Source organism: Dromaius novaehollandiae, chromosome 15 (genome assembly GCF_036370855.1).
Source record: "Dromaius novaehollandiae isolate bDroNov1 chromosome 15, bDroNov1.hap1, whole genome shotgun sequence".
Taxonomy (NCBI): Eukaryota; Metazoa; Chordata; class Aves; order Casuariiformes; family Dromaiidae; genus Dromaius; species Dromaius novaehollandiae.
This window is the reverse complement of record NC_088112.1, coordinates 13,957,916-13,971,309: the sequence shown is the minus strand read 5'-3', so window position 1 is coordinate 13,971,309 and position 13,394 is coordinate 13,957,916. Positions and strand designations below refer to the sequence as shown.

The following is a 13,394-nucleotide window of genomic DNA, read 5'->3' as shown; positions in this document are numbered from 1 at the left end:
GTATTAGGAGGAAGGAATGAAAACAAGAGACATGGATAGAAAGCTCTGTAATGTTACTAGAGATCAATGCAGCTGGGAATGCTGGCATTTGGGGAGACTTTAACTTTGCAGATGCACACTGCAAACTACTAATACTATCAGATCTCAGATACTCCTGAATATGAGAGCAAATAGAATTTTCCATTAAGTAATCCCCCCACACCCAAAGTGTTATTTTAGATTTTCATTTGACATGTGAAGGATATTGGAGATGTCCTCTTAGAAAGAAAGACTGGGATGATTCAATCTGAGTTCACTCTGTTTAAATTATGTCAAAAACAGATCTGAAAATAAGGATTTTGATTACCAAGTACAGAATTTGAGAGATTAAGAGAAAAAGTAATGAAAAATCTGGATTGAAGAATTTAGGATCCCAATTTAGAAGTCTGGGCTTGAGACCAGTGCAGGGAATTGCCAAAAATGAAGGTGAACAAGACTTTGCAGAGGAAATTCACACATGCAGCAGATATCACCTGTGTGAATGCAAAGATAAAGAGTGGCCACCTCTGCTCTGCGAAGATATGGTAGAAATGAAACATAATCTATCTGTGGTTCCAAATTCAGAGAGACAGGTTCTTAACACATCTATTAGCAGACTGACTTATTAGAACAAGATTAAGGAAAAATAATCACCACATCTAAAGCTGGAAGCAAAACTCTGCTCAATGTACTCGAGTTGGGAAAAGCAGATGCTCTCCATTGTGGAGCTCTGGAAGAACCAGCACACAAACCTGCAGGTCCAGTAGTTATACTATTTCATAAATGTCTACTTGGTACACGTGCAGTATGAGGTGACTAGAGACTATGAACTGGCACAGCTCTGTTTACACAAAGGAGCAAAAGTGTTCAGGACCAATCCCAGCTCTGTTGCTTTAATACTGGGCAAGCCTTCAGGGGGAATTTGAAGAAAAATAAATACATAAAGTGCAAAGGGATAATGTGCACTGTGAATTTTCTGAAGGAAATCATGCATGGACTGATACCAATCTTTACAAAGTTGGCTGGTTTCCTAGATAAAAAGAATACAGTAGATCTAGTGTACCTGAACTTCAAAGCTTTTGACCTGCTGCCCTGTGGGATGCTGTCAGTCAGGCTTGGAAAGGCAGATGAGGAACTAGCTACAGGAGAGATGATAGTGTAGAATCAGGGGGTACTGTGGATCTGGATGGAAGTTATCAGTGAACAGCAAAAGGGATAATTTTTGTGACCAAACTTAATATTTTTGCTACTTGCCTTAGTAGAGAAAAAGTTGGCACATGGAATAGACCACTGCTGAGTTTTTAAAACAGAAGAAAAGCAGAATTTCTCCAGCAGAGAACTGGGTGACCTTCTGGACTGAAATTGTCTGGACTCAAACTGGGATGAAATACAGCGGTGAAAAGTGCAAAAATCATGCTGCGAGGTTTAATAATGAGGATTTCAGCTATCAGCTGGGAGCTCAATGGAAAACTACAGAGGAGGGGAAACATCTAATTGTATTTAGTGAGCCCCAGGGTAAATGTAAGCCTGGGACGTGCTGTGGCCAGGTGAGGAGGAGTGTGGTCGCGGGGCATAGAAGGCAGAGCCAGGAGGAAGGCGACCTCGCACTGCTTCTGGTTCCCCTCGAGCATCCAGCCATGCAAAAGGCCCCTTCCTGGCATTTACTCCTGTGTCAATCATTAGCCAGAAATCCAGATCTGGGTAAATATATTCTGGCTTCCAGTGCTGATGACAGGTTTGGAGAGTTACATAATAAGGTGGGACCGTTTGATAGTATAGGGCGTTATATACTCCTGCTCGTGAACTTCGCTTCCTACACGGCACTCTTGCAGCCTGCACAGACGCGGCACCCATGTCAACCATGAAGCTAACGAGGGGCTTCGTGTGGGTGGCTGTAGCCCTGTGCTGCTTCTTAGGTGAGTAATTCCCATGATGCTGCTCAGATCTCTGCAGCTGAGTCAGAGGCCAGGTTATTAGCAAAGTGTTCGAGTCTCGTAAAGTGGAGGAGAGTAATCTTCTGTGAAGAAATATTCTGCCTGAGAAAGCGTAGCAAAAAAATCGGACTGAAATTTCAGCAAGCCTCATACAGACAACTGTTTTCATCTTCTAGGTTTATAGGAACAAAAGATTGAAGGAGTAGTTCTAGTGCAGGGCAGGAACTTATATATGGAAGTACTAGATGTAAAGGTAAAATAAAACAGTTACCTCTGTCTGACTGAGCAATGAAAATGAAAACTTTAACTCCTAGGGTTACTCTCCAAGGTTGCTGTGCTGTTCCCTGCAGCTGGGAAGCACGTGACTGGAAATAGACAGTTTCAGTGGTCAACAGTCTTCTTAAATATGCATGTCCTCTAACTTCTTAACGTCAGATACAAACTCTTTTAGAAAAGGCTAAACTATAAAATCTCGTAGTTTAAATTACCTGTATCATTTCCTTGTAACATCTTAGGAACTGATTAATTTATTGTCTCTCCTATTCTGTCTCCCCTCAAAAGTGCAATGAAACTTTATAAATACACCCTATGGCCATCTACTGACATGATGCAAAACTTCATTTTCCTAAATGCAATAAACCAGTCATCAGCGGTCGTGGGATTTAACTATTCATGACATTTACATATGTCATCTCTGCATATCAATAATTCTTTTCTGCTTCTGTTTTTCTTTCAGATACTGTCTTTGGAGTTGAGGTGAGTTACAGATCTTTCCATTTATCCTGTTCTACTCCTGGTGTCTGGTAAAATAGCAACAGTATGTAACCACCTGATGACCAAGTGGGTTAAATCTAATGAAAGGTTGGCTGTTTGAATAATATTTGCCAGTGCATGATTGAAAGATATTGCCAATTTCATGAGTAAATAAAACGCCTACCATTTTTAGGCTGTTTTCAGTTCATTAAATAAAATAAAGAAAGCAATTAGTCATTATACAATTCTATTATTTCAATTCTCAGACATAATTGATCTACTCCTGCAGTCAAAGGCAGTAGGTTACTGCCTCAAGAGGAAAACTAACCTAAGATGATATGCCTGAAAGCATCAAAGACCATGATTCAGATAATTTTTCTATACAGTAATACCCATAGAATTGTGTCCCTCGAATAGGTTTTACATACATATACTTCGCAATGAAAACAGCAGGGTATGTGCGATAGATTTGTCTGCAGGTTCTGCCCACGCAGTTATGAATACTGAGACTCCGGTAGCTCACCAGAGACTGCGGCGTGCTTGGGAAACCTATTAGATTCGGCACTTGGGGGCTCCAGGGGAAGGCCAGGCTCCCAATTACCAGCTGCCTTCATTAGGCTGGTGCCTCACCCACAGCAAGCCCTCCTCCGTGCCCCCCGGACCCTTGCGGGAAAGCAAGGGGGGGGGGAACTTGCCTGGGAGGGGGGTCTTTCAGCACCGCAGCCTGCAGCGGGGCTGATGGCGGCGCACCGCTCGTGCAGGTCGACTGCAGCCGGTATCCCAGCGGCGTCTCTGAGGACGGCACCCCCTGGATAGGCTGCCCGAGGGACTTCTCACCCGTGTGCGGCACAGATGGCTCCACGTACAGCAACGAATGTGGCATCTGCCTCTACAACATGTGAGTCTTACGCCACAGGCACTGCGCTGACCAGGCAGCACTGTGCAATGTGCCTGATGTCAGCTCTTGTTGAAATACTGGCATTTTTTCATAGACTTTCTAAAGTCCCTCAGGAGTGGGTTTGCCCCGAGCTCCTGCAGCCCTTGTTCTTCTGCCTCCTGGCATGGGCTGCTGTGGCAGGTCGCAGCTCTGAGTGTGGCAGTGGGGCTGGAGGAGGAATAGGCAGATCCTTATTGCAAAGGAGCAGACCAGCTGCTTCCCACTGGCCTGCTGGAAACCTAGCAGATACCGACAGAAGTCACAGGACAATAGATTAGAGGTAAGAGTGGCAGCTACATGCCCCAAAAGGCACAGAGGAGCATATGAGTTAGCACCTAGGCACCAACACTTCCAGTCTGGAGGCGATGGCTGCTCTCCACAATCCCTGACACAAATCATCTTCTTCTTCTAGGGAACACAGTAGCCATGTTGCTAAACAGCATGATGGAGAATGCAAGCAGAAACTTATTCAGGTAAGCGTAATAGCAAGGCAAAATCTTACTCTGCTGGTGTCCATGGAAGACTTCTGTTGGCTGTAAAAGTGCAGCCACCATATAAGAGGAACACAGTCCAAAGGGAAATAAAACATTGGTCTGCACAGTCCAAAGGGAATTAAAAAATGGTGATAGCCAAGGCCCAGAAAGTTTTACGTGCCATATGGTACTATGTCTCTCTGTTTTTCTAGTGCAGACTCCTAGCCTCTGGAATCAGGAATAAAATGAAAATGTCACGTCGACTGAAGGTTTGGTCTCACAGCCTAGTTAGTTCCAGTAAGACCTCATGAAGGACCTCATAAAGCCAGAATGAACAGTCCTTCTTTCTATGCCATTTTCTTCAGTGTGAGAGAATTCCCACAGAATTGGCTCCAACTGCTTTTGGAGCCCCAAAGGCTGAGACAGAATAAGGACACTATAAAGAAGCATTATTTCTTCATATCAAAAGTGAATTCTGTTCTATTACTGCTGTTTTTTCAAGGTTGACTGCAGTAGATACCGTAGGACTAAAAAAGATGGTGAAGTCCTGGTAGCCTGTCCAAGGATACTGGAACCAGTATGTGGCTCTGACAGCCTCACTTACAGCAACGAATGTGGGATCTGTGACTATAATGAGTAAGTGGTGTGCATAGAACCTCCTCTCTGGACAGTTAGCAATATTTAGGGCTCTCAGAAGTTTTCTTTTAAAACACTAGTCTTTCTTCAGTCTGGGTTCTCAGTAGGTCTCTCTGGAACTATCTATTTGCAATTTCTCCAGCCAGCCTGAGCAGTCTTCGGCAACCTCTGTGCTCATACGTGGAATCACAAAAGAGCCAGAGGATAACACAGAGCAGGGCCATGAGCCCATCAGTGGTATTCGTAATGCTGCAGGATAAGGAAATACTGTGTGTGCTGCTCAAAGAGTGACTGCTACCATCCTCTGGACATATTCAGATTAAATTTAGCCAGTTCTAGCATCCCACGCAATGAGCAGGACCTTGCTTTTTTGTCCCAGTGTCTAGAGTGTAGTAGAAAAAGTTACTCTCAGAGCTCCCTAACCAACGCAGCTCTTTTTTCCCAGAGAACATCACACCAACATTAGTAAAAAGTATGATGGAGAATGCAAGCATGAGATTGTCTCGGTAAGTGCAATAGAAGTCAAAATTCATCTTGTACTGCTGTTAGTAGAGAGAATGCCACTGACTTCCCTAGGAAATTGTGAAAGTGCCATATGACAGGGCTTACAAGGGTCCCAGCCCAGGCTCTGGCTTTCTGCAAGTGAGAGTGGATTTCACATTCTCTTTGCCCCAAAAGAAAGGGTCACCCCACTCAAAGGAGACAGGAAATGAGTATGGCGTAAGAAGCTGTAGTCACCCAGTGCTGTCCAGTCCACTTCCCTTCATACTAAGCTGGCTTTTGTGCCCAGGGAAGGGGAAGCCCAAGAGACTGGCATATTCAGTTCTTTGGGTCCTGGATTTTCCTTGCCAGTGTGTTGTGCAGGCTGGCAGTTTTCTTTCTGAACATCACAAGCTTCTCCACCCTTTGCAACAGGGACTCAAAAAAACCCCATGCTAGTTGTTTTCACAGACATAATGAAACTCATAAGAGCACTAAGCATACATATTTATAGCGTTTAGCTTATTGTATATTTATAATTAGTTCTACATGAGGCAGAACAGTCTGGTGCCTCAGGAGGAAAAGCTTATATATTTCAGAACAAAAATTTGGGGATGTAGAAAGTCCATTCTCCAAATGACAGCTAACCATTTCTTCTTTATCCTTTCAAATCCCATTGCTTAAATATATGAAATCTGAACTAGTAAGTAATCACAGCACTGGAGAAAAGGGGAGAAAAATAACCCAAACTACAACAATACTAGTCAGATTTCTAGCTGGTGAAAAATGGTTCCCACCAAATTGAAGAGAATTTTGTTGATGAGAATGGGCCCAAAGTTTTGTACGTTCCTTCTGTCTGAAGGATCCCTTTTCCAAGATGGGTCCTTTCTCTGCACTCCTAGATAACTAGGATAATATTCAGAAATCCCATTTCTGATAGAAGATTTAGTTTAAGTGTTTCAGGGCTTTGTCCTGTTACAGAAAATATGAAGGCTGGGATACAGAACAGAAAGGTTTTGCATGGACTTTTCTCACATAACAATGGCTCTACCAGATCTAACTCTCCTTATTTTGATAGATTGACTGCAGCCAGTACCCAACAGAAGTCACTAAAGATGGCAAAACATTAGTATCCTGTCCAAGGGTCCTGCATCCAGTTTGCGGCACAGATGGTTTTACATATGATAATGAATGTGGGATCTGTGCCCATAATGGGTAAGTGCCATACATAGAGCATTCCTTCTAAGTTACCAGCAACACTTAGCAGTCCTGGTAACAGTCCTTTTATATTTCTGCTTATGCCTATTTCTTCAAGCCTCTTAGAAACTGGCTTATTTTTGGGTCTATCTTGAGTTTCCTTCTGATTTCCTTTTTGTGCTCATGAAGGGAAACTTGGAAGAGTCAGATGACAGCTCTTTGGATTAGTCTGTAGGCTGGCCAGTGACTGAGCAGATGAAGGAATAGTTCAGAATATCACTATAAATTATATGTTTTTAGAAGATGTGACGAGCTTGTTAATGAGTAGAATAATGTAGCTATTTTGATACACTCCTGTAGAGGCTGAAACCTTAATTTGCCAGGTATCTGTTCTATGCTGTATCTGATTCATTTTGCATCTGAATGTGACCAGGAGCTTAAGCATTAGGTTCCTCAACTTCATTGTCTCCCTCTTCCAGAGAGCACAGCACCCATGTTGGCAAAAGGCATGATGGAAAATGCAAACAGGACATTCCTACAGTGAGTACAATATAAGGCATATTTCTCCTCTTGCTTCTATTAACTGAAAGATTCCCTGAGGCTACCTCTACTCCGAAAGTGATCTGGCCTGAAGCCTGGCTTTCTCCACATGTCCACTAAGCCTTGTGAGCACCCTGCATTGAGGACACCTACAAATCCCATCTGTCTTGAGGCAGGTGTCATCTGGGCCCTCCTTGCCTACACAGCCCTGGCAGATGGGCTGCATGTGAGCCACTGTGCTAGGCACAGAGTCTATATTACAAATTCATGCCTATGCCAACCTTTGGAGTGGGGGGTGTATTCTGGTATATGGAGTGCACCTGAAGTTTTGCTCCAGGAATATCAGCTGACAGGTCCCCAAACTCACTTCTAGGACACGCCAGCACATAAACGTGGAAGTGTCAGTTTGATCGCAGGTCTTCCTTTGAACACGATCTTCAATTGCATTATCAGCAAAGTCCAATTTGCTTCACTATTTTGTTGTGGGTTTTTTTATTTATTTCTGTAGTACAGAATGACGTGGGACTGCTTCTTTCTGGTTTTCTGACTTATTTTTCCAACAGTTTTGCTCAGGTTGTAAACCTCTGGAGTCAGAAGTAAAGTTGGGCAGCATTTGAGATTGACCTAGCTAGTTGCACTAGTGGTTGGATATCTCACAAACTATGCAGCACTGCGTAGTTCCTTGTGTGCATGAGGAGATTCATGCAGAGCTGATTCAGGCTGGTTTTGAAAGAGCTGAAATGCAACACCAGTGTTGTCTTGGCACCCAAACATAGAAGACATGGAGACAAATGGTTTTGTCTCAGAAAACACATGCTCACATTCCTCAGTGCTGATACTCCTGCTTTTTGCAGCTTGACTGCAGTCAATACCCATCAAAAGTGACCGAGGATAGTAGAGCCCAGATACGCTGTCCGAGGATCCTACTCCCAGTCTGTGGCACAGATGGGTTTACCTATGACAATGAGTGTGGCATCTGTGCCCATAACATGTAAGTACTGAGCATAGGATTTCCCTTTGGAGTGACTAGTCATGGTTAGTGCTCCAGCCAGCTCTTCTCTTAATATCAGCATGTCTGTAAATGTATTTCTATTCATCTTTCAATCTCCTGAAGCCCCATCACCTTGATTTTCTTCCCTGACCCCCTTTTTGTGCTTATCAGGGGAGCTGTGGAGGGGCCAAATGTCAGTCTGCGCATTCTGTGAGGGCTGTGGTATCTGGGCAGAGGAAAGGGTACGTGGGACTGCTACCTAGCACACTGTGAGGAGACCTGATATGTCTGTTACTGTTTAGGATTATGCTTGCTAAGGGCAGGGAGAAGATAGCTAACTAGGCAGTGAGATGCTTCCTTTATCAAATTTATTGGCTCCGAATTAGGTCCAGTTTTTCTGGTGCCTATGTGTCCTGGGGCTTACATGGTGAGCACGCCAACATGTGAGCACACTAACACCAAACTCTGCCCTTTCAGAGAACATGGAACTGACGTTAAGAAGAGTCATGATGGAAGATGTAAGGAGAAAAGTCTCCCAGTAAGTCTAAATAGATGTAAAATAAGTGCTATAGCCCACTCTCCCTACTGTCTCCAGAAACACTGGCTGGCTTTGCTGAGCTATCTGTCTTCCCAAATGCGCAGAGGGTTGCTGCACAGCCCTTGTGCTGGCACTGCATTGCTCCCTAGCTGCCTGCAGCAGCTGCTGCCAACGTACTGTACATCAGGGCGGGAGAGAACAGGAATAGCCCAGGACTTCAGAAACAAAATGTCCCAGTACTGCAGATCTCTGAACTGAAATTGTTAGAAGCAGCCCAAGAACCAGGTAGCCTATTTTAGGATGGTAGGAAAAGAAGGCAGAAGACCCTGTTAGATATCCGTGTATTCTTTCAGTTTTAGGATTTCCATTGTAATATACAGGCAGGTTAGAAAACCTTCATGCTCCAGTTAGCCAGGAAACCTCTGCTCCTAGCTACAGATACAGCAATAGCTTTATAAACATCCACAGTAACAATACATGCTGATAATATCTCTATGCATTTATTCTGCATATGCAGAGCAGCTCTAAAGGACTGAGAATAACTTCATGCACCCAGAGGGAATGCAATATGATTTGAATAATAAAGACACTGTTATCTTTGCTTTAATTTGCCCTTGGACGATGTGAAAAAATTTGGGTAATAAGAGGCATTACACTGGGGAAACTATGCAAAATGACAGTGAAGGGTCAGATGCTTAGCTAATGTAGACTGACTTCCACTGCTATCAATAAAAGTTTGCCTGTTTATCCTCCAATATTTGAAGTGCCACTTTTTATATATTGTAAAGCTTTTTACAACACAATTGGGTGAAATGTTCCTCGCTGCTGTTTTGAAAATGCTGAAACTAAATCTCAGATTTAGTTAACTCTATGTCAAACTGGACTTAATGTAAAATCCTTTAAATCTAATTCCTTGGGTGAAATGTTTGTTTTAAAAGCTAGTTAATTTTCTTTAGGACATGGAAAACTTGCATATGTACTCATCTGGGGAAATGGTCTTTCTTGTCAGCTCTTCTTTTCTTCCTTCTGTTAGCAGACAATACCAAAGCCAACTAAATTTACTTCATTTCTAAAGGAAGACTAAAATAAAAAAAAAAAACTATTTTTTCTCTAGCAGAAGCTTTTAAAATCTGGAGGAATAGAGCAGGCAGACTGCAGATGAGACATGTTTTCATTTCACAGTGGCTGACTTGGCTCTGCTATTTTATCTCCACAGGTTGAGTGCAGCAGATACCTGACCGGTACTACCAAATCCGGCGAAACCATCACAGGCTGCCCCTTCATCCTGCACGAGGTCTGTGGAACAGACGGCGTCACCTACAGCAATGACTGCGCCCTGTGTGCCCATAACTTGTAAGACCTGGAGATCCTCTGCTGAGTGATCAACAGTCCTTCAAAGCACCTGCTGCCTGGACCAAGAGGGGTAGAGTCACTCGCTGAGCTTTCTTAACTCCACTTTCTCTCTCTTCTAGAGAATTTGGAACCAATGTAGGCAAAAAGCATGATGGAAAATGCATAGAGGAAGTTCCTCAAGTAAGTGAATCTTAAAGAAAGATAGGAGCTTGAGGTGATGCTGAGTGCATAACTTGAACAAGTGCTGGCTGGTTTTGATAGCCTGGCCTCCACCGGGTCACATAGCTCATGCTGTCCTTCCTTCCACGGGTAAATACCCGCCTCCTGACAACAGGAACATTGTGCACTTCCTGCACACAGTCTTAAGAAGAAAGAAAGGAGGACAGGTAAGGAATGAATTATGAGACAGGTAACAAATGATTTAAGGCACTATGAGAAGAAATCCCTTTCCCACAGCAGTCTATCACAGTGGCAGCAGGAACTTAGTAGTCTATTTTGGCAATATGGGAAGGGAACACAGAGGACCCCAGGGTGCCTCTGTGCTTTCTTCTTTCTGGAGACTTAAGTTTTACAAAAGGATGTTTTGCAAAGATTAGAAAATCAGTGTGCCTGTTTTGAATGTTGATTCCTAATGTCCCAGGGGATTCAAACCCCTCTCTGTTTTTGTAGCAAATGCAATGTAATCTAATGTATACCAACAATGAATCTTGTAAAAATACCAAATTAACCATATTTGACCAGCTCTAAATGATTTACACCCACTGGGGAATAGAAAAACAAAGCTGTCTCATTAGCATGTGTTTGAAAGAGTCAACATCCTGAGTCAGATATTTCATTTCTATACAAACAGAGTATGAAATGTCATCCTTTGTTTCCCCAGTACACCCTGTGCTCAGACCGGGTGAGACACATAAATCAGTAAGGAAGAGATCACACTGGAGAAACTAGGGGTGCTAAAATGCCAGTTCTTCAACTGGTGTAAATCAGCCTCAGCTGCTGTCAGTCCTCCTGGCAGATTTCAACACTCGGAGCCAGCCCATTGGAACAAAAGGCCTGTTGGCACATCCCCCCCCACAGCTCTTGTGGGTCATGAAGAACTCCTTGGTCGCGGTCAGCTCTCTAGTAGGGAGTGGATAAATCATTCCATTTTGATTTGCAAATTGTTGTTAAGCTGCATTTTGTAATATCGTAGTAGGCTCGGTGAGGTATAAGGGCGTCACAATAAATACAAAGCTGAGGGAGAGATATATCCCTTCAGCCTCGGTCCAGTCTTCTCCAGCTGAAGACTCTGAAAAGAAATTGCCATGTTAGTACTGCTTGGGTTTCAATGGAAGAATGAGTTAATATATAACCCTAATTTATCCTATGGCTAATCCAAAAAGGCAGAGGCATAAGCGGGGTTGTTGTGCCTCGGCACTGTTTTGCAGACCAGAGGCCGTACCAGAGCTTTTGCTGTGTTTGCTTCCCAGCTCAACTGCAGCAAGTACCGAACAGTCGTTACAGATGACAAGAGGCAGCTGATGCTCTGCACAATGATCTACAATCCTGTCTGTGCTACCGATGGCATCACTTACGCCAGCGAATGTGTGCTGTGTGCCCACAATCTGTAAGTATGTGCCCTTCTCCCGGGGGCACTGGTGTTGGCTGTGGTTTTGACAGGTCCCCATGAATGCCGAGTGGTGTGCCGAGGCCTGCATCTGAAACCCTGTGTTGGATGGGGCAGCCGAATGCCACCGGGACCTGCCAACTCCCTTCTCTGTCCCTTCAGCCTCCCTCATTTCCCTGCTGCCCAGGTTGGTGTTTGAGACAGGCATTCAGCAAGGACTGGGCCACTGCCCTGAGTCCTGCAAAGGGACATGTGTCAGCTGGCAAGACCACTAGTCCCAAAGACACGGCCCCTGTCCATAAGATCGCACGCTAATGTGGCACAGGTGATGCTAAGCTAATTTATCTGAAAATCGCTTGTATGCTACATGTAAGTTAGGCTGTGCTCTCACACTGCGGTTATAACGGCAAATTTTGTCACTAACATCAGCATGTCTTTCCTCCAGAGAGCATCGGAGCAGTCTTAGAAAAAGACATGACGGAAGATGTGCAGAAGATATTACAAAAGTGAGTGAGAACAAATGGAAACAAGGAGCCAGGGCCCATGTCTGTTACAGTCATGCAGGCTGTGCCTTGCTCTGGATTACAAACTGGGGGAGATCACCTGGGAATTTCATGCTGGTCATAAAACAGCCATCATCCATCCCATTGCTCCATAACAGGGCAAGGAAGAGTGTGGTAGTGAACAGGAATAGTATGAGATCACACCTGCCACCAGAAAGAAATTTTTTGAATCAGTTATTATCATGATTTCACAGACAGAGTCTCATTTCTTGGAGTGATGTCATTCCTGTTGCTGGGGACCGCAGTTTGCTCTCAGGCAGGTCACAAAATCTCTGTCATTCCTCTGTCTGCAGGATTATTGCAGCAGCTTCCAAAAACCCTCTCCTGTGTGCACCTTGGAATATACACCACACTGTGGCTCCGATGGCAAAACATATGGCAACAAATGTACTTTCTGCAATGCATTCCTGTATGTACAGAAATAAATCCCCTCTTCTCCATGGTCATTTCCTGCACCTGCTGAAAATGCAGGCCTGTTTCCTTAATATGGTTTTGACTGACTGGTTATGGGCATGCACTGGATGTTTCTGGTGCACCATAAATTGTGCAAGGAGATGAGGGTTTGTTTTTAAAGGAAAATATGAAGGACCCATTTCTGTGGATCTGTATGTGGCTTCCTGGTTTTACTTCAAAGCCATTTTACTCATGTACACCAGCACACAATTTGTTCCAGAAGCACATCAGGGCATAGGAAAAGTATTTCATGAAACAGCTGGACCATATGAAGTGTGTGAAATCTTGTATCTTTCCTTGAATGATAATAATGAAAGGAAGTAGTTGAGATTTTGAGAATGTTCTTCATCACTAGGCAAGATTAAGTCAACATTTCTTGTGCTAGTGAAGTGGGAAACAGGGCTTCTGTGCCCTATGTGCTCTGTGTCTAATCCATCTCTTCTCCTTTTTTCACCAGGAAGAGCAACAGGACTCTCACAGTCATTGCTCAGAGAGAATGCTAACTGCACTGGAGCCCAGCTCAGGAAGAAAAACTCTCTTGTTTGTGACTCCCCATGGACTGATCTTCCCTAACAGGTTTCCTTCAGCTTGTCTTGTTTCCTTCTATCTCCTGAAACACTTTTTGTTCAATAAACTCACTTGGCAACATTTCTCTGTCTTATTTTAATGACACATTCTTCCACCCCTCACATGGTACCTCCAGTGCTGCGGATTCATTCTTCTATTGACGTCCCGCTCCACCAGACACACCAGCAAACTCTTTTTTCCTGCTGTCTCTCAGTGCTGACCCCACTCCTAGAAGGGACCTGGCCTCCCCGTAGAGCTCCCAGGCACTTCCTTACTCCTTACAGTCTCCTTGGCAAGATTAGTCTCATCTAGCCCTTAGTGTCTCCATGTGGTCTCATCATCTGGACTCCCTTTT

At 43.9% G+C, this 13,394-nt stretch overlaps 1 protein-coding gene across 3 annotated transcripts; it reads left to right on the top strand.

The window, feature by feature from the left end:
• The first annotated feature begins 1,747 nt into the window (after positions 1-1,747).
• On the top strand, positions 1,748-13,120 carry LOC112996975 (ovoinhibitor-like). Of its 3 annotated transcripts, none has more exons than XM_026122742.2 (16): positions 1,748-1,934; positions 2,689-2,708; positions 3,467-3,603; positions 4,055-4,115; positions 4,618-4,751; positions 5,197-5,257; positions 6,310-6,446; positions 6,908-6,968; positions 7,823-7,959; positions 8,437-8,497; positions 9,714-9,850; positions 9,970-10,030; positions 11,278-11,456; positions 11,902-11,962; positions 12,313-12,428; positions 12,930-13,120. In XM_026122742.2, the coding sequence occupies exons 1-16, from the start codon at positions 1,871-1,873 to the stop codon at positions 12,973-12,975; spliced, it is 1,473 nt and encodes a 490-aa protein (XP_025978527.2). In that variant the 5' UTR covers positions 1,748-1,870; the 3' UTR covers positions 12,976-13,120. The 3 variants fall into 3 exon arrangements, with proteins under 3 accessions (XP_025978527.2, XP_064377007.1, XP_025978528.2); XM_026122743.2 differs by having other exon boundaries at positions 1,749-1,934; positions 11,320-11,456; XM_064520937.1 differs by lacking the exon at positions 11,902-11,962.
• The last annotated feature ends 274 nt before the right edge of the window (positions 13,121-13,394 follow it).